This window comes from Podarcis vaucheri (assembly GCF_965113315.1).
Source record: "Podarcis vaucheri genome assembly, chromosome: 2".
In the NCBI taxonomy this organism is placed as follows: domain Eukaryota; kingdom Metazoa; phylum Chordata; class Lepidosauria; order Squamata; family Lacertidae; genus Podarcis; species Podarcis vaucheri.
In genome coordinates this window covers 83694070-83720740 of record NC_138760.1, presented here as the reverse complement: position 1 = coordinate 83720740, position 26671 = coordinate 83694070, and the positions used below count along the sequence as shown (strand labels likewise).

At 42.5% G+C, this 26671-nt stretch overlaps 2 protein-coding genes and 1 long non-coding RNA gene across 7 annotated transcripts in view; 2 read left to right on the top strand and 1 right to left on the bottom strand.

Moving 5' to 3' along the window:
• LOC309526073 overlaps window positions 1–26671 on the bottom strand; it is a 57751-nt gene that overhangs the window by 16294 nt on the left and 14786 nt on the right. For 3 of the 4 annotated variants that reach the window (XR_014216632.1, XR_014216633.1, XR_014216634.1), the window contains 3 exons: window positions 17648–18395; window positions 14887–15010; window positions 6032–6806 (listed from right to left, as the gene is read on the bottom strand). This is a non-coding gene — a long non-coding RNA (uncharacterized lncRNA). The remainder of the gene's footprint in view (window positions 1–6031; window positions 6807–14886; window positions 15011–17647; window positions 18396–26671) is intronic. The other variant, XR_014216631.1, reaches the window with a different exon arrangement.
• Window positions 11622–17144, top strand: LOC309526062 (platelet glycoprotein IX-like). 2 transcript variants are annotated; one of them, XM_082212004.1, is made up of 2 exons: window positions 11622–11654; window positions 14609–17144. In XM_082212004.1, exon 2 carries the CDS (start codon window positions 14617–14619, stop codon window positions 15262–15264), a length of 648 nt encoding a protein of 215 aa, XP_082068130.1. In that variant the 5' UTR covers window positions 11622–11654; window positions 14609–14616; the 3' UTR covers window positions 15265–17144. The 2 variants fall into 2 exon arrangements, with proteins under 2 accessions (XP_082068130.1, XP_082068129.1); XM_082212003.1 differs by lacking the exon at window positions 11622–11654 and adding an exon at window positions 11665–11786.
• On the top strand, window positions 18402–22062 carry GP9 (glycoprotein IX platelet). Its single transcript, XM_082212005.1, has 3 exons — window positions 18402–18639; window positions 20313–20436; window positions 21337–22062. Exon 3 carries the CDS (start codon window positions 21338–21340, stop codon window positions 21956–21958), a length of 621 nt encoding a protein of 206 aa, XP_082068131.1. The 5' UTR covers window positions 18402–18639; window positions 20313–20436; window position 21337; the 3' UTR covers window positions 21959–22062.

Sequence of the window (26671 nt, the reverse complement as noted above, 5' to 3'; positions counted from 1 at the left end):
GGATTAACATTTCAATTTGAACAAGCTTTAATTTAATTATCTGATTCCTGGGGAAAAGATCTATCTTGATGTTTGATTATTAAAACGCCTATCATTATGATGTGTGGGTGGGTGTAGAGTGGGCATATAAATGACAAGAATTCTGGAGGATGCAGAGACACATTCCTCCTCCCAGGACCTCCTCTCACAGTTCTCAAGATGGTCATTTCCCCCTTTCCTTACAGGAGTTAATAGTAGTCATTCGCTTATCTGGAAGAAGGCAAAGGAATACAGACAGGGACACCATCCTGCATTAAGGATGGAGGAGAAAATAGATCCATTTTGCATCTCAAGGTGAACTTTCCCAATTATGGTAGCCTTTCCGAAACAGCACAGGAAACGAAACACAACATCATTTTAAATTTGCACTTCTCTGAAATTTGCAATGCAGTTCTCCAGCCAAGTATTGAGTACAAAAATGCACGTGCATGGGTGAAGTGTGCATAAACAGGCATATACTGATTAAAATGGCATACAAAAAGTGCATTATATTAAGGAACATTGCTTAGCAAAAATGTGTGTATTAGACAAAACTGTTATTAGGGGAAATGCCTCTTGCACTTCTGACACTAGAGGTGGTGCTCTTCAGCCCGTGCCATGGGTGGGCCAGCTCTGATCAGCACTGTAATCTACACCCCATAGCTCCAAAATGCTTGTACGTCACTCAGAACGTGTGTGTATCGTGTCTAATGCAAGGGAAAGACCACAGCTCAGTGGTACAGCATCTGCATTGCATGCAGAAGGTCTGGAGTTAAACCCCTGGCATCTTCAACTAGGGCTGGAAATGTCCCCTGCCTGAAGCTCTGGACATCCGCTGCTAGCTGGTGCAGACAAAACAGAGCTAAATTAATTATTGGTGTGACTTGGTATAAGGCAGCTTCCCATGTTCCCATAGCCTGCTCTGTAAGCCAGTGGATAGCCGGCACTGGTTATGTAAACCCCAGCACCAAACCTGGGAGGATCATTATCAGGACCTGTTGTCGGCAAGAGGCAAAATGGAATTGGCAGTTCCTTTTCAACACAATCCGTCAATGCTTCTCAGCAGGGCCCTGACTGACAACACTCTCATCTACTGAAGCACGTGGCGGGAGCATTAAAATTATTGACTTCTTCTCTCAAGATTATCGACTGCTATCCAAGAGCTGTGAAAGCTGAATCTGATTAATTCTAAAAGGGGCACAAGGATGAAGGAAGATTAGTGCTATTAGCCTTTTTTAAAAAAAGGCATGCTTGGGGGGTCAGGCATGCTTGGGGTCAGGCATGCTTGGGGTCAGGCCTAGAGACCAGCTGCTTGACCGTTCTCCAAGGGTAAACTCTGAAACATGGAACAGCTCTAAAGGGGAAAGTCTGCACTGAGTCTCAGACCATGAACAAGCGGAAAAGGCAAAACAGCACCTGACATTGGCTGAGAGGAGCAGTCCAAAATTTGAGTGGAAGCACTATGTCTTCCAGGGAACAATAAGCTCAAAGGAAGAGAGAATTCACACTATCCTTACCTGTAGGCCTTTTTGCACTGCTACTGCTTTCATCTTCGACCTTTGGACATGCTGCCTGGTGCTGAAGGGAATTGTAGTCCAGTAGCCTCAGGAGGTTCCTAGGTTAGCCACTCCTGCTTTAGAGGCAATTCCTCTTCTACCCTCAATAGGATATAAAGGAAGTGGAAAGTCCCACAACAGTGTAATGTGTCCAACTGTTGAAATGCCACTAAGCATTTAAGCATAGTTATGGTCTTTTGAAAGAAAAGCCTTAAGCAAGCACAATGTGTGACCACTTATATATATATGGTTACAGTAGGTCTAATTCCCGGAAAGGTCTACTGTATCTGTACTAACAATGTACACGTATATCTTACAATGTACACATATATCTAAATGTTTCTTCCTTAACAGATCAATAACGTTATAACTGGATGACATGACAGATAAGATCTATGTGAGCTGGAGTTTGCTCATGAAGAACAACATGAAGCTAAACTCAGCATGATTTTTTTCTCTCCCTCTAGTTTTTGTTTGTTTTAATATAAAAAATAAGGAATTTCCTACTCAGAGAAAACTTAAAGGTAGGCTAAAGTGTGCAAACCCTCTATAGACTGTTGCATATGAAAATTTTGCACACATCCAGTGGCGTAGCGTGGGGGGTGCAAGGGGGGCAGGCCGCACCGGGCGCAACATCTGGGGGGGGGCGCGCTCGCTGCCTCCGGAGTCGCCGAAGAGCCTCGGGCGCAGGCTGTAGCAGAGCCGCATGTCTCGCGGCGCCCGGCTGAAGGTGCCCGGCAGGCAGCGGCTCTCAGCGCTCGTCGCGGAGGACGCGCCAGGCAGCCCCTCCTCACAGCCCCGCCTCCGCCGCTGCTGCTGCAGCTGCTGGGCCGTTGCATTTTCCTCGCCTCTCTGCCCCCCTCCTCCTCCGGGCAAGCGGCGTCGTTTGGGCAGCAGCGCCAGCGGCAACTTGCAGGTTAGGGGTTAGGGGTGCGCAAATTACGTGCCTTGCCCCGGGTTAGGGGGCGCAAATTACTTGCGTTGCCCCGGGTGTGGACAACTCACGCTACGCCGCTGCACACATCTACTTCACAGAATATAGGAGCACTAAAACACTACAACTGCCCACAGCATCCCTACACGTGACATGCTGACACGCTTACACATGACATTACACATGACAAACAACTAACACCCTTCTTCCTATGCAAAATTTGCTTCTCATGTTACAAAACTGAAGCAGACCTAAGCCATTTCATTGCACACATTCTTTCCACATATGTGCCACTATGAACAAAACTACTTCAGCGACCCCTGCTGGGAGAAAGTTGAACATCTTAGGGGTTTTTTTCTTTCTTAAATCTCACTGAAATTCCTTTAATGCAAGGGTTCAGGTTTAATTTATAAGCTGATCAAATAACAGCATTAGGGAAGGGAATCTGCATTTTAAAATAAAACAGAAACTTAAGATGTATATTGAGTGACAGCATTTCAAACCCAACATACCAATATGTTTGGCCCTATTGACCTTCATGACGCTATCTATGTACAGAACACTTAAATTAAAACTGCTGATGGAGCCACAGTGAATTTAGTGTTAGTCTTTCATCTTAAGCTTAACCCCGCCCCCCTGCACAATGGTTTGAAAGCTAAAAGAGTTTACGAAATGCATCCATCTATTTCAAGGGTTAAGGTAAGAAAAAGGGTTAAACACTCCTCCCCTGGCCCCACTTCCCCAAGCAGGCCCCATGATATGGCTGCTAATTAGTTAAAAGAAGCATCCAGGGGAGTTCCAAATAATGCATCTCCTGTGTCTTTATTATCTACGTCCCCAGTATGTTATTCTATAGTAATCCAATTACAGAAGGGTGTGTTTCAACAGAGGTGGATTATCTGAGGCAATAGTCCTAGCTGCTTGGTGTTTAATTAGAATAATAAAATCACCAGGCAACTGAAGTGAAGAAGCAGGTAAGAAGACTGAGAATTGTAAAAGTCCAGGAATGAAAAGGTATTTGCCTTAACAGCATAAATCACTCACAGCAATGAATGAGACCACAGTGCATTATTTCCTTAATGAGACGTCAGTAGCTTGTTCTCTGTAAGTATACTTTGCACAGGTCGACCTGAGCAGACCAGTTATGGACTTCATCTAGGCATTAAGGTTTAATCCAGGTGTCCTGAACCCCGACTCCTGAAGAACAGCAAGAGCTCAAACACACTGCCATTTGTATGCATGAATCTCCCTGCAAGTAAATACAAGCTGTGCTCACACTGCTGATGGAATAATAAATCCCCCAAAGAAAACACTCTCTTGGAAGGAAGCTTTGAGGACACAAGAGGGTGGGAAATTTGCTAATGTCTGCTACATCCTAGCTCTCCCATGGCCTGAGGGGAAAACCCCAGGTGTCCTACAGAAAGGTCACAATCTCCAGGCTTTATTTGCCATTACATACACTTAGTCTATAGAGACGTGGGTGGCGCTGTGGGTAAAACCACAGTGCCTAGGACTTGCCAATCGTATGGTCGGCGGTTCGAATCCCCGTGGCGGGGTGAGCTCCCGTCGTTCGGTCCCAGCTCCTGCCCACCTAGCAGTTCGAAAGCACCCTTAAGTGCAAGTAGATAAATAGGTAGCGGGAAGGTAAACGGCGTTCCATGTGCTGCGCTGGTGCAGGCTCGCCAGAGCAGCGAGTCACACTGGTCACGTGACCCAGAAGTGTCTGTGGACAGCGCCGGCTCCCGGCCTCTAGAATGAGATGAGCACACAACCCTAGAGTCTGTCAAGACTGGCCCGTATGGGCAGGGGTACCTTTACCTTTACACTTAGTCTACGCACACAGGACACTTTCTTCTTGAATCAGTGGAGACTGAGTACTTATTTTGTCTACATAATCTATGCACTATCTAGCTCTATTGCATCTTTGTTCCTGAAAAGCACTTCCTGAGCAACTTGTTTCATTCTTAAAATAGCTCATTGGAGATTCCTTCTGCATTACCATCTGCATGTCCACCTGAAAACAGGTGTAGGCAGTCCTGGGAATGGGGAAGGGAGAGGGATATATTCACACCTGCCCAATAATGTTGTGGGTGGGTGCCTACCAAGATCACAACCACCACTTTCTTCTTCATTCTCCTGGAGCATGTCCCGGGGAGGAAAAGGCGTGGATAACCTAATCAAATGGTTTTCAAATGTATATCAAGTAGCAACACCCACCCTTGTGGACAGCAGAATTTAGAATCAGTCTAGATTGACAGCAGCATGTTGAGAATAAGAATGATTCCAGGTTGAAAAAAAAGAAAAATACATTTTTCTGCTGCATGCAGGTTAGTGTGTACACAACTGGAGACAGCATCTTAAAGTCCTCCCCAAGCCTGGTAGATGAGCTAGATGTGATTTTAAAAAGTTGGCAGTGTGAATGGATAAATGAAAAGGGGTGTGTGGTGCTTAGCAAGAAGTTTGTTTCTATATATAGCAGACTACATAGGACCAAGAGATATGGATGGAAGCTGCTGAAGTGACCTGTAACACTCTGCTCACCAAGTTCTGATGATGTGAACAGAAGCTGCTAAGAACCAGTAGCAGGTTTTTAAAATATGGAACGCTTCACAAATTTGTGTGTCATCCTTGCGCAGGGGCTATGCTCATCTTCTCTGCATCGTTCCAATTTTAGTATATGTGCTGCCGAAGCGAGCGCAGTAGCAGGACTTTTAAGCTACATTGAATGGATCTTCCCTGCTCAACCACTCCATTTAACAGTCTCTTCAGAAACAGTTTGTTGCTTTGTAGTTGACAATGAGGCAGCCTATTCATTTTAATGGGTTGCTGTTGTTTGTTGCCTCATTTTCTCCCATGATTATTATTCTAAAGAGATTCAATGCCTTTTTTATTCTTCTGCTTGTAACTCTGTTTCAGGATTCTCTTAAATGTTAGGAAACAAATGTGTGCCATAAATCATATTTTAAGGGAAGATTACCAACTAATCTTAGGTGCTGGGTAATAAGAGTTGGAGTCCCTTCAGGCCAGTTTTAGAAAGTAAATAATAATTAAACAAAATCTCAGACAGGTTGTGGAGTATAGCAGAATTTTAAAAGTCAAGAGCTTGTCTTGCCTCCTCATTTTTCTTACAAAACAACAGTTTATCATCATCAAGAGGCAGGGTGCTCAATTGAAGACATGCAAAATTAGGGTTGGCAGACCCCCCAGGCCTGACCTGAAGTCTCCAAGTTTGCCTGGCTGGCCCCAGGTGGCAGAGGGAGGGTTTGAATTTCCAGGTGGGTGAGAGCCCCTATTTTAAAAAGTTAACAAACTGATTGTGTGAGCAGCTTGCAAATTTCAGCCTGCTGGGAGCTGACTGCAAATTATTGCATAGACTCTAGTCTAGGCAGAGGTGGGGGCGTGGCGTTATTATTTTTAATGCTAAACAAGCACACAAATAAATCACTGCTGTGGTACACCCACAGTTGTGAGTCCCAAGATTATGATTATGTATCCCCACCTGTTGCCATTGGCTGCAGCCTACCTGTGACATCATGAACGTACATGGCAGCTGAGTGGACATAAAGGTGGGCCTTTTCCTCTTCTCCAACAGAACACAGTGTGCAACAGCTGTGACATTCAGCGTTGCCTTGTTTTCTTCCACTTGTAGGAGAATTGGCAGATGGACGGATGCGATCATCTGGTTGTGAGATGCTATGGAGTGATAATAAGGCAAGGTCACTTGCTGAGCAGGACTGCAGCTTGAAGACAGCCAATACCCACAGCTGGAAAATGGCTGGTGTCTAGTGATGGACTTAACAGAAGCTGGCAGGTGTTGGTGGGTGGAAAGTGATAAAGATCATATTCAGAAGCCAGTGGCTGGAGCTGGCTGGTGTTCATGGGTATAAGCTGCTTGGATTTCACCTTTGGAAGCTAGTCAACAGAAGCTGATGGATATTTGTCAGTTGAAGCCAGGGCATGAATATGAACTGGTGGAGAGTGAAAAATGTATGAACATTTTTTGCTGGTGTTTTTCATGGATGTAGGCTGGTGTATGCTTGTGTGTATGAATGGCCCCTATAAAAATGGGAGGTTGCAGTTGCGGTCAGGACAAATGTGTATCTGTATGAATGGTGGATATTCATGAACAGATGAAACCCATGGAAGATGGCAGGCTGAAATCAGCAGAAGTAGTTGCCAGGTAGAAGTCACTTGAAGTGTCTGGATGCTTTCAGGTGGTAGCCATCCCTTTCACTTGTCTCTCTGGTCCCCCCCCCCCCTTTTCAGGGATATCTGAAGCCAGTGAAGCTTTCTTGAGACTATAGATGAGAGCAATGAAGAGATGTCATAGGGTGGTCTGAAGCTGGCAAGGCTTTCTCAAGAGCTCCCTGCTCCACCCCCTGTGAAAGAAAGAAGGGAACTGCAGAGCTTAAATGCCAGCCAGCGTATATTTGTTGTTTAGTCGTTTAGTCGTGTCCGACTCTTCGTGACCCCATGGACCAGAGCACGCCAGGCACTTCTGTCCTCCACTGCCTCCCGCAGTTTGATCAAACTCATGCTGGTAGCTTCAAGAACACCATCCAACCATCTCATCCTCTGTCGTCCCCTTCTCCTTGTGCCCTCCATCTTTCCCAACATCAGGGTCTTTTCCAGGGAGTCTTCTCTTCTCATGAGGTAGCCAAAGTATTGGAGCCTCAGCTTCACGATCTGTCCTTCCAGTGAGCACTCAGGGCTGATTTCCTTAAGAATGGATACGTTTGATCTTCTTGCAGTCCATGGGACTCTCAAGAGTCTCCTCCAGCACCATAATTCAAAAGCATCAATTCTTCGGCGATCAGCCTTCTTTATGGTCCAGCTCTCACTTCCATACATCACTACTGGGAAAACCATGGCTTTTACTATACGGACCTTTGTTGGCAAGGTGATGTCTCTGCTTTTTAAGATGTTGTCTAGGTTTGCCATCGCCTTTCTCCCAAGGAGCAGGTGTCTTTTAATTTCGTGGCTGCTGTCACCATCTGCACTGATCATGGAGCCCAAGAAAGTAAAATCTCTCACTGCCTCCATTTCTTCCCCTTCTATTTGCCAGGAGGTGATGGGCCCAGTGGCCATGATCTTCTTTTTTTGATGTTGAGCTTCAGACCATATTTTGCGCTCTCCTCTTTCACCCTCATTAAAAGGTTCTTTAATTCCTCTTCACTTTCTGCCATCAAGGTTGTGTCATCTGCATATCTGAGGTTGTTGATATTTCTTCCGGCAATCTTAATTCCGGCTTGGGATTCATCCAGCCCAGCCTTTCGCATGATGAATTCTGCATATAAGTTAAATAAGCAGGGAGACAATATACAGCCTTGCTGTACTCCTTTCCCAATTTGGAACCAATCAGTTGTTCCATATCCAGTTCTAACTGTAGCTTCTTGTCCCACATAGAGATTTCTCAGGAGACAGATGAGGTGATCAGGCACTCCCATTTCTTTAAGAACTTGCCATAGTTTGCTGTGGTCAACACAGTCAAAGGCTTTTGCATAGTCAATGAAGCAGAAGTAGATGTCTTTCTGGAACTCTTTAGCTTTCTCCATAATCCAGCGCATGTTTGCAATTTGGTCTCTGGTTCCTCTGCCTCTTCTAAATCCAGCTTGCACTTCTGGGCGTTCTCGGTCCACATACTGCTTGAGCCTTCCTTGTAGAATTTTAAGCATAACCTTGCTAGCATGTGAAATGAGTGAAATTGTGCGGTAGTTGGAGCATTCTTTGGCACTGCCTTTCTTTGGGATTGGGATGTAGACTGATCTTCTCCAATCCTCTGGCCACTGCTGAGTTATCCAAACTTGCTGGCATATTGAGTGTAGCACCTTAACAGCATCATCTTTTAAAATTTTAAACAGTTCAGCTGGAATACCATCACTTCCACTGGCCTTGTTATTTGCAGTGCTTTCTAAGGCCCATTTGACTTCACTCTCCAGGATGTCTGGCTCAAGGTCAGCAACCACACTACCTGGGGTGTACGAGACATCCATATCTTTCTGGTATAATTCCTCTGTGTATTCTTGCCATCTCTTCTTGATGTTTTCTGTTTCAGTTAGGTCTTTACCACTTTTGTCCTTTATTATGGTAATCTTTGTACGAAATGTTCCTTTCATACTCCCGATTTTCTTGAACAGATCTCTGGTTCTTCCCATTCTGTTGCTTTCCTCTATTTCTTTGCATTGCTCGTTTAAGAAGGCCTTCTTGTCTCTCCTTGCTATTCTTTGGAAATCTGCATTCAATTTCCTGTATCTTTCACTATCTCCTTCGCATTTTGCTTGCCTTCTCTCCCCCGCTATTTGTAAGGCCTCGTTGGACAGCCACTTTGCTTTATTGCATTTCTTTTTCATTGGGATGGTTTTAGTTGCTGCCTCCTGTATAATGTTGCGAGCCTCCACCCATAGCTCTTCAGGCACTCTGTCCAGCAAATCTAAATCCTTAAACCTGTTCCTCACTTCCACTGTGTATTCATAAGGGATTTGGTTTAGATTGTATCTTACCTGTCCGGTGGTTTTACCTACTTTCTTCAGTTTAAGCTTGAATTTTGCTATAAGAAGCTGATGATCTGAGCCACAGTCAGCTCCAGGTCTTGTTTTTGCTGACTGTATAGAGCTTCTCCATCTTTGGCTGCAGAGAATATAATCAATCTGATTTCGATGTTGCCCATCTGGGGATGTCCATGTGTAGAGTCGTCTCTTGTGTTGTTGGAAAAGCGTGTTTGTGATGACCAGCTTGTTCTCTTGACAGAACTCTATTAGCCTTTGCCCTGCTTCGTTTTGATCTCCAAGGCCAAACTTTCCAGTTGTTCCTTTTATCTCTTGATTCCCTACTTTAGCATTCCAATCCCCTATAATGAGAAGAACATCCTTCTTTGGTGTCACTTCTATAAGGTCTTGTAAGTCTTCATAGAATTGGTCAATTTCAGTTTCTTCAGCACCAGTAGTTGGTGCATAAACTTGGATTACTGTGATGTTAAAAGGTCTGCCTTGGATTCGTATCGAGTATATACCAGCGTATATACCGGTACCTAAAGAAGTGTGTGTGTGTGTGTGTGTGTGTAACACACACACACACACACACACACCTACCTGTAGTGCCCACTCTTTTTCTTCGAAGACAGATAACAGAAGGTCAAACACCTGAGCTTATGGTGTGCCCCCCACACCCCCTGTATCTGTACACATGAAGGCTGAGCTGTAAATATTTTTAATGATAAACCCATAAACCAGGCAACTAGCAGCCTTTAAGCCAAATCTGGTCTCATGGGCAACTAAATGGCCCACTTCTCTTTCCTGACCTTTAAGTACAGGGAAAAGAGTCTTTAAGCCAAACAAAGCTTCTTTGCAGCTGGCTTCAACTGAGTGAAGAAATATTCTCCTTTACAGATGACAATATTCTGTTTGAGGGACTTTCAAAGCACAGTCCTCTATTGGGAGGGCTGTCTGACCCAAGTTTGGCCAGGAAGAGTTTGCTGGTCAGTTTTCTCCACTATGCTGAAATGTAAATTATAGTAATTATTTGCACATTTGCCTTTCTCCACATTAGTTAGCATATTCAAATTTTATGCAAATCTCCTGCTTTTTCTTTCTTTCTCATTTTGGGCAATACGTAAGGGACAACTCTATGGGAGACTGCCACATGGGCTACATATTTCTTGCAGGGTGTATCTTCCACCTGGCTCAGAAATCTAGTTAATCTAGTTTAAGAATACAGTTGTGTTAACAAAGGGGATGGAGAAAGGACTTGAGTCCTTGTCTTTCCAGTTGGCCAAGTACCTTCTTCTAGTTTGGATGATACCATGACCTCCAGCAGCAAGAAATGTAACAATCTCATCCCATTCCAACACAAACCAAGGCATTCTATGAAGCTGCCTGAAAGTAACTTATGTTGGTCCACTCTGACTGGCAGCAGTTTCATCCACTCTGACTGGCAGCAGTGAATGCAGCAGATCTTATCAACTCTGCAGAATCAGATGAACATTTGGAAGTGCTGCTGCTCTGATTAATGGATTCCTATGTCAATGGCTCTCAGCTACTCATAGGTCTTACACTTCCTGGCTAAGCAAAAGGGGCAGCTCAGCATATTATTAGATTTGCTGTTTTATTTAAAGATGGCTAAGGCATGGTGCATCTTTGCTTGTTGTTGTTTAGTCGTTTAATCGTGTCCGACTCTTTGTGACCCCATGGACCAGAGCACGCCAGGCACTTCTGTCCTTCACTGCCTCCCGCAGTTTGATCAAACCCATGCTGGTAGCTTCAAGAACACCATCCAACCATCTCATCCTCTGTCGTCCCCTTCTCCTTGTGCCCTCCATCTTTCCCAACATCAGGGTCTTTTCCAGGGAGTCTTCTCTTCTCATGAGGTAGCCAAAGTATTGGAGCCTCAGCTTCACGATCTGTCCTTCCAGTGAGCACTCAGGGCTGATTTCCTTAAGAATGGATACGTTTGATCTTCTTGCAGTCCATGGGACTCTCAAGAGTCTCCTCCAGCACCATAATTCAAAAGCATCAATTCTTCGGCGATCAGCCTTCTTTATGGTCCAGCTCTCACTTCCATACATCACTACTGGGAAAACCATAGCTTTTACTATACGGACCTTTGTTGGCAAGGTGATGTCTCTACTTTTTAAGATGCTGTCTAGGTTTGTCATTGCTTTTCTCCCAAGAAGCAGGCGTCTTTTAATTTCGTGACTGCTGTCACCATCTGCAGTGATCGCATCTTTGCTTACCTCTGCACAATAATCTGTATGGGGAATAAGATATGATAAATAATTCCTCGGTGCAGGATATAGACTAGATGGTCTCGGGGCTCATTTTAGCTCTTCGGTTACAATTCCACTAGCTCCCAAAGCTTATATAGCCTAAATTGAGTAATGTACTTTAAGAAGTATAAATAAAATTTGATGCTGATGAAAAAGTACATAGGGCCAAGGATGAGAAACAAAGAATTTCATCTTACTAAAACCTTTTGTTGTCTTTTAGGGAGCAAACAAAATATATTCCACAAGTACTGGGAATTATTTTTTTCTTGCTTGCTGAACCCAATATAGAAGAAAACAAAAGAATAACTCACTTAGGAGGCTGGCATTGTGCATTTGTAAAGGCAACCGCTTTCAAACAGATAATGAAGAAGGCTTGGCTTATGTGGTGAGTTCTTTATAAACTCATTTCCTTCCTGGAGTTCAGGAATTATTCTACTTTGGCCATTGCTGCAAGACTGGAAGAAGCTTCAGTGGGAAGACGCCAGCATTTATTTTCTTTCTTTTTTTAAGAAATAAGGTAAGGTGTGCAATTCAACCATCTTTTAGTTTATAGTTCTATGAGAAAACTTGGCATTACTTAAGTTTCTTATTAAATCACACAGGATACTCTGCTGCATAGCATTTGTTGCTACTTCTGTTTGGCAGTTGGAAACTCTCTTTTCATTTTCCACTAGATTTCATTTCAAGTTCTCTCCTTGGATAGATTCACACACACAAATTACTGTTGTTTTTTTGTGAGCTCTCAGTATTCCAGGAGAAAACCACTGAAGTGGTATCTTGGGCGTAACCAGGATTTTTGTTAGGGTGGGCAGAACTGACGTGATTGGTCACTTAGTTAAGTATTTCTATTGTTTTACTTGATCTAGGGGGGCAGCTGCCCCCTGCCCCCCCCAGCTATGCCCATAAGTGGGATGGAGTGTATGATTAGTTCACTGTTATGGCTACATAGCTCAACGAGGTGGCATGGCCCTCTGACCAGACTGGGGCCACAATGGGAGACCAAGGGTTAAAGCCCACTAATGCCTGTGCCTGGGTCTTAATCTGGGCTGGGTCCCTGTGCTAGCTATTTTTGAAAGAAAATTCATGTGCTTAAGGACACGATTAACATATTGCCAAGTTTGATACTTACTGGGCTTTACTAAGCTTGTAACTCTTGTTCTCACCAATATAAAATTAGGCTCTGGAGTAAATGTGGTGATGCCGATCTGGTGAATTGCCCACTTTTAGAGATAAAAGCCGGTTATTTCCTTAAATATGTGGCTTTCAGCACATTTAAAGCATTTCATTTCAGAAGTGTGTGCTGTAAACTTGTTTTCTTCAACTTAAATCTCTGCCTAATATATGTAATAATAAAACTTGTGGCTCAGGAAACATGACCTATATTTTTCACAATGATAGAGATGAACTTTAAAAGACCCTTCTGTACCAGAGTAGATAACTTTCATTACACCTTCAGTATGTACGCTCCCCCGACTTCTAAAAGGCTGAAAATAATACTCTATCAGGCTGGGGAAAGCTGTCCTAAACATAATGGTCTAAAACTGATGTTTCTGTTGGATCTTCCTCTTTTACCCTGATCCAACTCATTGTGCTTAAAAATGTATTTATATATGTGACTATTCTGTTGAAAGATGCTTAGAGACAATTTACATTATTGAGCTTGCAGAGTGATAATGTAAGCTGAATTATATTCCCTAAATTCTGCTTATTGTGAATTATGTCATTATTTCAACAGTACCATGCACTGTCTCTCTGTGTCTCTTACACACACACAGTTCCACATTTACCCTGCCAAAATTAGACTCATTGCATTTTGTGTGACATCTATAAGAAACAACCACTATATACAAATGCCCCCATCCAGCTAAGGAGATAGATCCATGCATATAAGCAGGCTTAAGCATGCATATATGTTAGTGGATCAGGAACCATAGATGTAATTCCAATGCATATCAGAATAAAAATTTAGCAAACACCATCTATATGCACTACAGTGCTTTCAATGGGTTGGCAATCTTCATTCTGGCACAACTAGTCAAACACTTTTTTTTTTTAGCACAACAAGATGGATCAGGGTGTTCGGGTAATATAAAAGGCTATTTGTTAATAAAAAGGAAGGATGGACACAAGAGAAATGGCATAGAACTCCAGGCTGGTTTTGCATATTCTTGTGAACACTTGATAATTCAGCACTTCAGCTCAGCGTGTTGACTTCATTGGAAAGCTGTGTATTTAAAGTACCATCAATCAGGTGCTATGGAATTTCTATCTATACTTGATCTGTGATGCATCCATTCATACTTGAAAATCACTATGGTGCTGCTGCAGTCATATGGTGAGCACGCATGTGTGAGTCAGCCCTCAGAGACAGAACAGAGAAAGATGAGGAGAAAGGAAATTAGGGTAATTTGGAGAGAAGTAGATAAATACAAACAACCACTTTAACCTCCATCTCTATCTAATGCATGGTAAAACTAAAATCCTCATCACATGACAATATGATACAGAAAGATACCCAGCAGTGAGTCTTTCTTCATAGTTTGGCATGTTCAGGAAACTAGTTCAATAAGTCATTATATGCAGATTGTAGGAAGTTCTGAAGTTTCAACCCTATATAAAACCAGCTTCTTCTAAACATGAAGTATCTTTTTTAAAGGGTTTTTTTTTTTTTTTGCAAATGGCCACAAATGAGAACACTGAAGCTTCTGACTGCTCAGCAACTGATCCGAATAAAATGAGGAATCTGAACAGTGCAAAGAAATCATCCTAGCACTTCTGAACATATGGAAAGGCAAGAATCAGTGGCTGGTACACCAGACACTGATCATCTGCTATCCTCTGTTACCTTGATATTTCAATGGAAAACCAAGTTCCTGAACCAAAACCACTGACCAGATGAGTTGCTATTCAAATATCCCCCCCCCCAATTTAGCCATGTACTCTGGGCAACACCATTTTCTAAAATAATGGGTTAAACAAGAGGGAGTAAACATAGTGCCCTCCAGATGTTGCTGAACTACAACTCCCATCAGCCCCAGCCAGCCTAATCAATGGTCAGGGATGATGGGAACTGTAGTCCATGAAGATCTGGAATACTTGGGGTAACCCTGAACATTATACAAAAGCAGCATGAATCTCTTCTATGTCTCTTGTTGCCACTTCTCCATATCATTTGAGGATGCTGAATGCCATATACTGTATAGGAGCAATTTGTGTAGCATATTTTCAAAGAAATTCTAGAATATCTATTGGTAGAATCCAGTGGGCAAAATTTTGCTTTCTTTTTTTGCTGTAAAAGATAGAGCAACAAATTGCATTGTTCATATTCTTGTCCCACAGCTGCGATCATGAAGAAAGTAAAGATCTCCTCCAATGCTGGGATACTGGTCATGCTACTGTTATTAAGCACAGCTCAACCCAAGCCCTGCCCTCCCTGTTTGTGTGAGCAGCAGGAAGACCTAAGGGGTTGGATATTAAACTGCAGCTCTATGGGGCTGAAGGAAATGCCTCCCCTGTCATCGGAATTATGCCACTCTTGCCATACCATCAACATTCTTCATCTGCAAAACAACAGTTTGATGACAGTTCCTCTTGGTGCACTGGACAACTTAATTTACCTGAAAGAAGTTGATTTCTCCAACAACCCTTGGCACTGTGACTGCTCTATTTTATATTTCAAGCAGTGGCTGGAAGACTTCAGTAACGCTTCTCTTGCCAACCTTCAATGTGCATCTCCGGCTTCTGTAAAATCGAGAGCCTTGAGTCAGCTGACTGGGAATGAACTGGAAGGATGTAGGAAGCCTCAACCAATCAAATGCCTTGATTTCTTTTGGAGAGACTTTGCTCTTATTTTTGTGGCAATTATTGTCTTAATTTTAGCAAGGTGCATTCTACAATACTCAAAAAAATTAACTTCCCAAGCTGCCAGGAAGCTACATCCTTTTGAAGTCCCACTGCTGCAGATTCATGACCTGGAAAAACAGAAATCAAAATGATCTGCTGCGGTGACTAATAGCTCTTCAGTAAGATTACCAAAGTCATCTGTTGAAAAGGTTGTGTTTGTTCAGGCTCCAAGCGCATACAGAGCCATGACTAAATGTCCCTTAGGCTAAAGAAATAGCACCAGTTATATTCTGTTTGTTCTTGCTGATTACATAAGAACTTGTACAATGTATGTAGTTACTTTACGTTTTCCCAAATGGCAATACCCACACCCTACCCTTGATGCTTCTGTGAGCCACTGGGGTGAAACCAAGGATAACCAAATTCTGTTAGCTGTGTAAATAATTATGTAGTAATTATTACTACATGTGCTAATACCATAGCATGGGGTAATGGAAATGTGCTCTCATGCACCATGGTTTCTACTGCTGTGGCACTCAACCGTATAAACATTCCCAAAGATAATTAATAATATCACTGCTATGCAAACAGAGCTATGTATATGAAAAAATAGAGTTTAAGTTAATCTCAAACTAAATTAGGTACCAGGCCAAAGAATTTAGAACTTTAAACTCACGCTCTTGCCTAAAAGGGATCTGGATTAGAGAGCTCAGTTTGCTGTTATCTCTCTTTTATGTTGCATCATTTATTAATGTCCTATAGCAAACTATTTTAGAGCCCAACCAAAAGCCTGCTGTGATTGGGATAGAATTTATGGTGTGTATTAATGTATCATATACCCCACGAATATACTCTGAATAGAGAACACCAGTTCTATAAGTATTTGTCTTTTAAGCACGTCTGTCTTCAGGAAATGGATGACTGAATTTCATGGCTTTGTCACTGAAACTTTAGTACTCTTTACTGATGAGTCTTCATCCATTGCATACTGTTGCTAACCAGTAAGCCCAGTAGTGACTTTGCTTGCAATAATGTTAGTTATGAGTTTACAGTTGTAACGGTCTGTACACCCCCTGCTTCAAGACACCATGCTGGCTTTATTAGGATGCATCAGAATGCCTTTTGTTATTTAAGAGGACATAAATCCTCAAAAACGAGCAAGGTGTTTGTTGGTTTAAATAAAGCATGCTGGTAGATCACGCTCAGCAAGTTCTGTGGCATGTTTCCACAGCTATTCTTTTTCCAGTTTCATTACTTAAACATACACACGGGGGGGGGGGATTGCTGAGTTCTCACTTAATGCCAGATATATTTCAGAGCAAGGATGGGGAACCTTCCACATGTTGCTGGATTACAACTCCCATCACCCCTGACCATTGGCCATGCTGGCTGGGGGTGGCTGGAGTTGGAGTCCTAAAAACATCTGGAGGGCCACAGGTTCCCCTCCTCTGGTTTCAGAGGATGCTATGGCAGTGACCCATATTATTTCTCAACAGCTCTTATGAGGATGGCATAATATCTGAATTTAAGAAAAGGGTATTGGGTGAAGAAATGAGTGGCTGCTCCATGAGTAGGAATTCTGCCCACCATTTCTGAAGTAGGAACTCTCTCTTATCAACAGCAGGGGTGCTTCCAGATTGGGTCTTTTAATACTACCCAGTCATTGCTCTTCCATGGTAAGCTACATGTGGAATTGAAAATGGCTATGGCCACCAAAATGTGGAAAGTCAATGTATGTGCATCATGCAAGGTTCTGTCCATGCTAGTAGGCATCATATAAGGAGGGCCAATGTGCCTGAACACACCATTTTGGTGAAATGTTTATTTTAAATTTTCTACTGAAATAAATTTGTTTTTAAAGTGCCATTGTGTTTTAAAGTGCTATAATGTTTTTAAGGCAGACAGAACAGAAAGCCAAAAATCTAAAAATGAAAAAGTCAAAATGTCACCACTGCTGATTGCTGGGTGATCATCAGATTTTTTTCTAGCAGTTGTCAGCTGAAATCCAATTCAGGAAGTAAAACAAAAGGCAGAGGCAAAGTCTGGAAACCTTGATATGTTTGCAGCGTGGATGAAATACTGAACATACATCTGTGCCAATTTCTGTAATAATTAGGGACTCTCGAAGAATCTTTAATTTAATTCTGGTTTGCCAGAAGTGACTAAGTCAAGTGACTTAGTACACATGACCCGGAAGCTGTACGCAGGCTCCCTCAGCCAGTAAAGCGAGATGAACGGTGCACCCCCAGAGTCGTCCGCGACTGGACCTAACGGTCAGGGGTCCCTTTACCTTTACGACTCTTTAAACAACTGACAGCACAGTAATACACATGTCAACTGAGAAGTAAGTCCTACTAATGTCCTGCATTTATTGCCAAATAATTGAGTATAGAATCGTATCCTTTGGAGCCTAGCTGCATTTGGATAAACACACAGTTCCTAAAATATATAATTGGTTGGCATCCATCTGTCTTGTGAGACAATGGAGGAGTGCACCTTTGGGGGTGAAGTCAAACTATTGGAAGGTTACAGTACCTGCTGTGGCTGTAGAAGCCAATACAGGTGTTTTGTTGGAGTGGGGGGCAGATGAAGCTTTTGCTGCTAAAGGTGCACCATGGCATTTCTTCTCTCTGTGCTCCTCCCAGCAGTCATTCCTCCTCCTCTGCTGTTGGTACACAAACTGTCTGTCTTGTCTCCAGGCACTGTGGTCATCTGCAATGGATTCCCACATGGCCAGGTTACATTTGCCAGCCTTCATGTCACATTTGCAGACACCTTTGTAATACAGAGTTGGTCTGCCAAGAGGCCTGGTGCCTGAAGGCAGCTCCCCACAGAGCACGTTCTTGGGGATCCTGCCATCTTCCATGGCTGTGATGATACTTCAGCTCATGTCAACTTAAAATGGACTAGCCCAGGAACAAATGAGAAGACTTCTGTGTTTGGAAGCTGTTGAAAGGCCAGAAATGAATATGGTGCAGAATGGTGAATGTGACAGTATTTCTTTGGAAACAAGTCTTCTTATGAAAGTCTTAGCAGAAGTCATTGTGGAGCAGCAGTCTTTCCAGTAAGCAGAATTCTTCTTATCAGGTGGGAACCACTGTGCCTTTATCTGGGGGAATCCTTCCAGAGCAGGAGCTAACAGGCTCCGAAAGAGGATGGAGGGAGCGTCACCAGCTTATCTTGCCCGGCCACTTCTTTCAGGAGCACTGGGCCACTTCCCACGCAGCCAATCAACTCCAGCTGCACAGTGCATGCTGTTGATTACAGTCCTTGCTGCCACAACCTGCAGAAAGGCAAGAAATTACTATGGCATGGATCTAAAATGGAACATACAGAAAAAGGCTTCTCCAAGGGATTTGCGAAAAGCCCCTCAAGGAGTCTGCTGACCAACCCTACCTTCACGTACGCACCGAAGAGTGTGCAGTGAATCCTGCCTGCAAAATCAACATAAATACTCTTAAAAAACCAAAAATAAAAGAATGCAGAGCTGTAAACAGATTGATCTCCTCATGTGTTTTGGACTTGAGGTAAGTGCCAGTATCTCTATGCATCTTTTCTCTCTGCAGTAGCTACACTCATGCTCTCTGTGCTGTCCATGACATGGTGTACAAATGAACTCTATGGTATATCCAAACATTGCAGAAATAATGAGAGAAAAGCACAAAAAGTTTAGTTTAGTTTTTTAAAGGGACCTGCATGCCCATAGTAGCAAAGAAAAGGTTTAAATATTTTAAGCGTTTTTCCCTTTCTTGATCTTTTTTTCTTTAAAGGTGGTGTTGGCAAAGTTCTTCATTGTATACTGTAAGGCATCTCAGTATTTTAAAAGGTTTTGCATTTAGTTGTTAACTAACAAAATTAATGGCCCAGAGTAATATAGAAGGATAACCTGAAATTATTCTTCAAATCAAGTACTGTTTCTTTAGCAACCCATTGATTTGGGTAACTGACAGTTTAAACGCTACTGTGTAAAGTACTTTGGTTTCACTTGGATAAAAGTACCTAGGTTTTTCCCAGTGAAAATAAACAAACTGATCTCCTTTATAAAATGAACCAACCACAGTCAACATGTTTGGAGCATGCATAAATCATAACACAGGGGGTAATTTAACATTAATGGCTTTAATTTGCTTTAACGTTTTCATTCACGATATGGTACATAATTAGATCTTATGAAAGGTTTGTTCTGTGCATTTCATGCATCACAAGGTTTTCCTGCTCATTTGCTACAGATAAGCCTTTAGCTCTCTTTGGAGAACACAGCAGGAACTGCTGCTGCATCAAAAAGTGAAAGCACACAAGAAATTAAGGGATGTTCTCAAAAGTGGGGTGGCTGGTGCTCAAAGTTTGTTAGCAGGGTGCTGAGCTCCTCTCTGATATCCTCCTTCCCTAGAACCAGGAACAATCTGTGACTGTTTCTTTATCCTGTTCTGTTTACCATCTATTAACCTGGGTAGGGAAAACCATTGCTAGGACCACCACTTGGCCTTAGCAGAATGCTTCTCAAAATTTCTTTTTGTTGGCTGCCTCCGTACCCAGAACTCCCCATCAGTTCCATGAGTAAGCATGTGGGTCTATATGTGCAGCTCACTGCCATGTGCTAAGACAGGATAGTTTTCCAACACTGTCATTACAAGAACAACGGAACAGGGCAGCTTTGCTTTTGTCTTAAAACCACAGGCAGGAAAATACAATTGGGTACAAAGCTGCAATTTATCCTAAGGTAGGCTGTACTGGCCATAGGATCCTCTCCCTAGCTAAATCTTCATGCCTCCCAAGTGTCCCTCCTCCAACCCCATAGGACACCCTTACATAATTTGAAAAAATAGCCCACAGGGCATTATTGTATGTGAGGCTTTGTTGTATTTAGATCAGTCCCACATGTCCTGCAAACACGGTGTGGGTTTTTCTGTTTATACCCAAGGAAACTCAGTCTTTTGAATTAAACGATGTTTACTGGGCAAAAGTTAAAAACTCTCTCTTCTAATATGTTAATCCATCTGGTCCAAACACTGCAGTGAATCCTGCAACCATCAACAAATCTGTAAGCAGGCACATCTATTTAGTGCATGGAGAAGAGGGATGCTAGTTTGAACTGCCATCTTGACTCATTTCCTGCACTCACTGTTCTTCGAAATGTGTAAGATGGTGATGCTTACATATGAAGTGTGTGATATATAAAATTATTATGAATTGTCCACAGAAAGCTTCAGGTTCACCACCTCTGAACAGCAAGCTCCACCAAATCCCTGAAATCTGCTTTCTTCAGACAAGATTCTCGAGTCTAATCCCACATTTGAAGAAGGACTCTTCTTGTCCCTTCAGAGGTTAGTATTTAGTTATAAAAGAGATAGCCCATAAGGAACAGGAAGCGGAGATGTAGTTCAAAGTAAGGAATGTTTTTCCCCTTCCTCTTCTCTCTCCCCCACTCTGGCAGTGGTCTCCTTGAATATGCCCACCAGAGATAATTCCAAAACGTCCCATAGAGGAAAACATTAAATCAAAAGTTAAACTGATCCTCAGTCTGATGTTTCAGCGATGGCCTGGTAAAACAAACAATAAATTATTCCCTCCAAAGTAATCTTCCCCTTCCCCATAGATGCCCACAGGCTATAGACTTCCTACATGGGAGATGAAACTGCAATGGAAGTGTGCAAAACTACAAGAAAGAAGATTCCACCTAAACATTAGGAAGAACTTCCTGACAGTAAGAGCTGTTCGACAGTGGAATTTGCTGCCAAGGAGTGTGGTGGAGTCTCCTTCTTTGGAGGTCTTTAAGCAGAGGCTTGACAACCATATGTCAGGAGTGCTCTGATGGTGTTTCCTGCTTGGCAGGGGGTTGGACTCGATGGCCCTTGTGGTCTCTTCCAACTCTATGATTCTATGAAAACCTATGTGTAGACTATAATGAGTGGCAAGAGCACACCTGAGAGTATACAATGGCATGCACCCATGTCACTTTGTGATGCATACAGAAGACCATCTATATGCAAGTTTCATGCTGTTTTGACAGGAAAGTGTAGGAAATCTATATCAGCCACTACTGGAGCCTCCCTTTATAGGAGAAGGGAACAGTTGATTCAGCTGCAAAAGTATAGAATGGGGAGGGGAGAGGCATTATTTCCTGTTAAAGTAAAATATTTGAAAAAATACTATACATTAGTACAACATTCATGAATGTGCTGTGACTTATTTCTTTGAACTGATGCCATGATTTCAACTTTCAGAATGGTCACAAGTCAAGGAATAGGATTACTGATACTTCTGTTCCTTGAAGCCACATCTGCAAACTCCTGTCCGCACCCTTGTACATGCTCTCCACCTGATCACAACCCACTAAAAGTGGACTGTGGCTTCAGAGAGCTGGCAACTCTTCCACTTCTACCCAGTTCAGCCCAAGAACTGTACCTCCAGAACAACAATCTGGAAACAATACCTGCAGGTGCGTTTGATAATCTTCAGGCACTGCGTATCATCAATTTATCTAGCAATCCATGGCATTGCGACTGTGGAATTATGTACTTGAAGAACTGGTTAGAAGACCAAACGGGGAACACGCTGATTAGCGACATTAGATGCTTCACTCCACCTTCACTTCACAAAAAAGTAATATCTGAACTAAGAAGGAGTGAGCTTCCTTCTTGTTCCACACCCCGAAGATTCTGTTCCGATTTCTTGTTTAGCGACACATTCCTCTTCTTCTTCATTTTTGTGCTCTTTCTCTTCCTGTGGGTTTTGATTACAAAAAGGCCTAAATTTAAAGTAGAGATTTGCAACAACAGCATGGAGATCCCAAACACATTACCTTCAACTTCTTATCAGCTGAAAAGAAGAACAGCAAGAGTCTAGAGTAATTTATCACTGCTAGTGATTACTGCGTGTTAGATTGCCAAGTGAGAAGAAAGGTCAAGCAAATGATTTCTGTTTATCATTAAAAGTGAAAAGAATTGTTATTATTGGCTTTTCATTTTAAGGGATGGGAAGTCAATTCATCAAGAATGTGCTCACTGCACGAAAACCGTCATATGCAACTTTAAAAGACTTTAGCGTCCTTATTTTAATCATTATGTTTCTGATTTATGATGCCTTCATGCTGCTGGTAAAAGCACATCCTGCAATTAGAGGTGCAACTCGGCTCTGAGATCTGGACCATTATCACAGTTTTAGGCTAATAGGTCAGTGCATAGGGCTTGCTGGCTCTGGCTGAGCTGAGCTGTTTCCTGGTTGTGATCATCACCATATTGATAACCCATCAGCCCAAGCCTAGAGGTTGATGTGGTAACATTTTGTACAAGCAATGGGGAAATACAGTGTTCATGCTCTGTTAACCCTCTGTTTATGCGACTGCTTGCATGTCAGAGAATTATCAATAACTGTACACAATGTGTTGTACATGGAGCTGCCCTTGAAGATGGGCCAAAGATTGCAGTTAGTGCATAATACAGGGGGTAGAATTCCAACCAGCGCTACTCAACACAATCTGCTGCAATGTTGACAGACAGACCCTTCACTCCGATCATATGCCAATGCTTTCCATGGGAACTTTAGTGGAGGGTGGCCCAGGGCCATTGGGTTCGGCCCCAGATATTGTGTTCTTCTCACTCCACCCTTTAAAAGAAAACTTAATTTAAACATTTTGCCTACAGGGAGGCTGGGCACCTGGCAAAGCACAGTGCCAATGAGACCCAACTACTAGTGCCTTACTTTGCCCATAGGCACATGCAGTAGTTGGTTGCGATGGAGAAGTAGGGATATGAGGGTGGGAAAGGGGCATGTTAGATGCTGAACAATACTTTTTTTAGCTTTAATATGTCCATAAAAAATCACTTGTTGCGGATAGGATTGTGGACAAAGTTGAGGGCCCAGTCTACATAATGGTGTATGGGACCCAGAAAATACTGTTGGCACACAATAGCTCAGAGTTAGCCATGACAAGAGCTAGAGTTCCTCCTTCCGCTCTGAAAACTGGCCTAAACCACCAACCATACATATAGATCACCATATGCAAATTTTATGTAAATTTGTGCCATCTCAGACACATGTGCATGCATGCACAACACATTTTCCTATCTCAAATATACTTTAGCTACACTGAAGTCTATAAACGAAACCCATTAATTTGATTCTTACGCCAACTTATTTTTTTTCTGATACCCATCTCTCACATACATGTGAAAACAGCTAGAAATGTCTTTGTTATGGTACATAAAACAGACAACTATTTAAAGAAGGAGCTAAATGTCCATCATTATGACAGATGGAAGGTGAAGAAGGGAGTTTATATTGCAAGGAATATCAGGGGAGCAGAATAGGCCAGTTCACAGACTACAGTGCTCTTGCAGGACAATATAGCCCTCTAAGTCATAATAGTTAATGTGGTAGCATGGTTCATGCACACAATGTTCCACCTAGTAAGAAAAAATCCAGACGGGTTGAAAACTCAAGTTACTAGCTCTCAGGGAGGAGAATTTTCCCCTTTCTCATCCTTTTATTGCTCACAAAAGATGAATTACATCTACCTCCCAGGTCCCACCACCAGATGTCATATGGGGAACTGCTGGATAAACCATCTTCATAGAATTGTAGAACTGGAAGGGACCCTGAGGATCATCTAGTCTAACTACCAGCAACTTTTCCATATGGGCATAGTACCTGTAAACTTGGTGTTAACAGCACCGTGCTCTAACCAACTCTGCTATTGGCTCCACACTTTCCCAGTTCTTAAATTCGAATGCTTCCATGGGATGCCTACTCCCTGGGCAGAGGTCTATTATTTAGAATCCCATAGAGCTATCAACAAACTAAAACAAAGACTAGCTTTCCCCGTTTCTTTCCTCGTAATAAAGAATCTGAGCAGACATTTTTCCAGTTCAGCAGAAATCACTCATCCAAAGCCCAAGCACGGGTAGGAACGAAAGCGCAAAGCAAAAGAATTACAAAGAACAAAGCATTTTTCTTTCTCGGATTACCTGTGGAGTGAAAAGCATTTTACCAAGGTTAATAAGAACTCGACGTACACTTCAAGCTAAGGAATGTTCATTTGGAAACACCACACTATTTCTCTCTGTGTTTTATTAGTACAAGTGAAAGGGTAAGACAGTTAAAATGGCAGCACGCTACAGAACAGGTCTCATTAGTATTCTGTAAGAAAAGTGGCCGATTTTTCTCTCACACACAAGACTTCAGATTATGTTCACATGCCTGGGCTGCTAATGCTTAGCAGCCAATCTTAATGAGAATCTTGCAAAATCAATCAAACCCTATCAAATATCTCATGGATGTCATGGTAAAAACAGAATGACTATAGTATATAACTTCTGCATGCTAACAAATAGTGTGTGTTAACTGGATATATTCTTAGCCATTTTAAACATTTGAATGGATTTATCCAAAATCCATTGCATATCTTTTACATTGTATTAATTGGCACCCAAGACCTGGTGCAAGATGTAAGTGTTGTCAAACCAATCCTGGGAACTGTACTTTGTTAGGGGTGCTGGGAACTGTAGCTCTGTGGGGAGTAAACATCAGTCTCCATGATGCTTTGTGGGGGAGCTATGTGCTTTAAATGTATGGTGTGAATACAGCCTAAGTAAAAATAACTGAAACAGGATAATCAGTACAATTAACCATGTGGTGGGGCAACATACAACATCCTGAACAACAAAACGCTTGAGAAAACAACCACATTTTAAGATGGCACTGGAATGAGGGGATATGGCGCCAGTCACACCTCAGAGGGGGATGCACTCCAGAAGTGGGACACCGCCATGAGGAAGGCCCTTTACCGTATTGTTGGTTGGAGGAAGCCTGCAGCACGTAGAGACACAGTAAAGAGAGGCTGCACATAATGTGCAACTCTGAGAAATGTGGCACTAAGAAGGGGCTCCTTAGGAGAACTTAAAGCTTGGCGGGCAGGACAGTAGAAACACAAGTTTGCACCTTTTTCATGGAAAAAAAAATCATTTACATGAAGTAGTTTCTATATTGTGTCTGTTTCAGAGGTGTTGTTTCCAAATACAAAAATCCCTAGGTAACCTATCTGAGATGATTTGAAGAGAAAATCAAAAGGTACTCACAATTTGGCTATATAGTACTGTATTGTATCAATCTGAAACCATTAACTGTAGCTGTCAATCTCAAATAATGCACACGACATGAACCTTCACACTTGTTTCAGTTGCCCATTCTCTGGTAACTTTTAGGTTCAATTGTTGCACTTCTTTATATTTGGGCTGCCTCTGAAGACAGTTCTCCAGCAAGGGCAGAATTCAGAGGTTAGATTACTAACTGGGACTAGAAGGCTTATAACAACCAATTCTGGCCTAAATGCACTTGCTACTGATTGGTTTCCAGGCTCAGACTGCTGGTTTTGACCTATAAATATAAAGCCTTAGGTGGTTCAAGAACTCAATACCTCAAGGGCCACCTCTTGCCACTAGCCCAGAGCCTGCAGTCTTCATCAGAGGCCCTTCTCCTTGTGCCCCATCCAAAGGAAGTGTGGAGGCTAGTTAAACAAGAATGGCCTTTGTCCCTGTGGTGACACCCCATCCGTAGAATGGTCACCCCAGAAAAACATACTTGGTACCCTTATTGTCTGTTTTTAGGCACCAGTCTAAAACATATTTATTTACCCAGGTGATCAAGTTAGCCTTTACAGGGGTGCACATGTTTCAGTTGGGTGGGATGGGGCGGGACAAGCACACACTATATGATAAACAATATGTTTCAAGTATAACCAAGACGTTTACAGCACATGCCTTCCCCAAAGAATCCAGGGAACTGTAATTTTCCCCTCACAGAGATACCATTTCCAGCAGTCTTAACCTGATAATTTCTTTCATAAAATAAATCTCTTATTGCTATCAGAAATCTTCTGCTCTATTAGGTAACCAGCCAAACTGGGCAGTTCAGTGACAACAAATATGGAATGGTTTGCACTTCAATGCATACTTTTAAAATGAAATGTTTCAGGCTAAGATATTTCTTTGATTCTTTAAAACAGGGGTAGGCAATCTAAGGCCTGTGGGCTGGATGCGGCCCAATCGCCTTCTCAATCTGGCCCACAGATGGTCCGGGAATTGGAGTATTTTTACATGAGTAGAATGTGTCCTTTCATTTAAAATGCATCTCTAGGTTATTTGTGGGGCCTGCCTGGTGTATTTACATGAGTAGAAAGTGAGCTTTTATTTAAAATGCATCTCTGTGGGGCACAGGAATTCGTTCATTCCCCCCCCCCAAATATAGTCCAGCCCACCACATGGTCTGAGGGACAGTGGACCAGCCCACAGCTGAAAATGGTTGCTGACCCCTGTTTTAAAAGGTAGAGCAATTTTAACTCTGTTTTCCTGGAGGGTTGTTTTTTTTTAAGTCATTGATTCAATCTGCTAAAAGTAGATTTAACTGTGAGACCCAAAAGATTGTAAGGATTGCATTTGTTTCTTAACTAGACTTTCCTCTTAGACAACTGCTTACATGGGCAACATTTTGTAATAGAAAGTTGTTCAAATGTGCAGTGCTGATAGGGGGAGGAGGTGAATTGCTTATATTACAAAGGCACTG

Coding starts and splice junctions, on each gene's coding strand:
- LOC309526062 (XM_082212004.1), top strand. CDS start 14,617: ATGAAGAAAGTAAAGATCTCCTCCAATGCTGGGATACTGGTCATGCTA.
- GP9 (XM_082212005.1), top strand. CDS start 21,338: ATGGTCACAAGTCAAGGAATAGGATTACTGATACTTCTGTTCCTTGAA.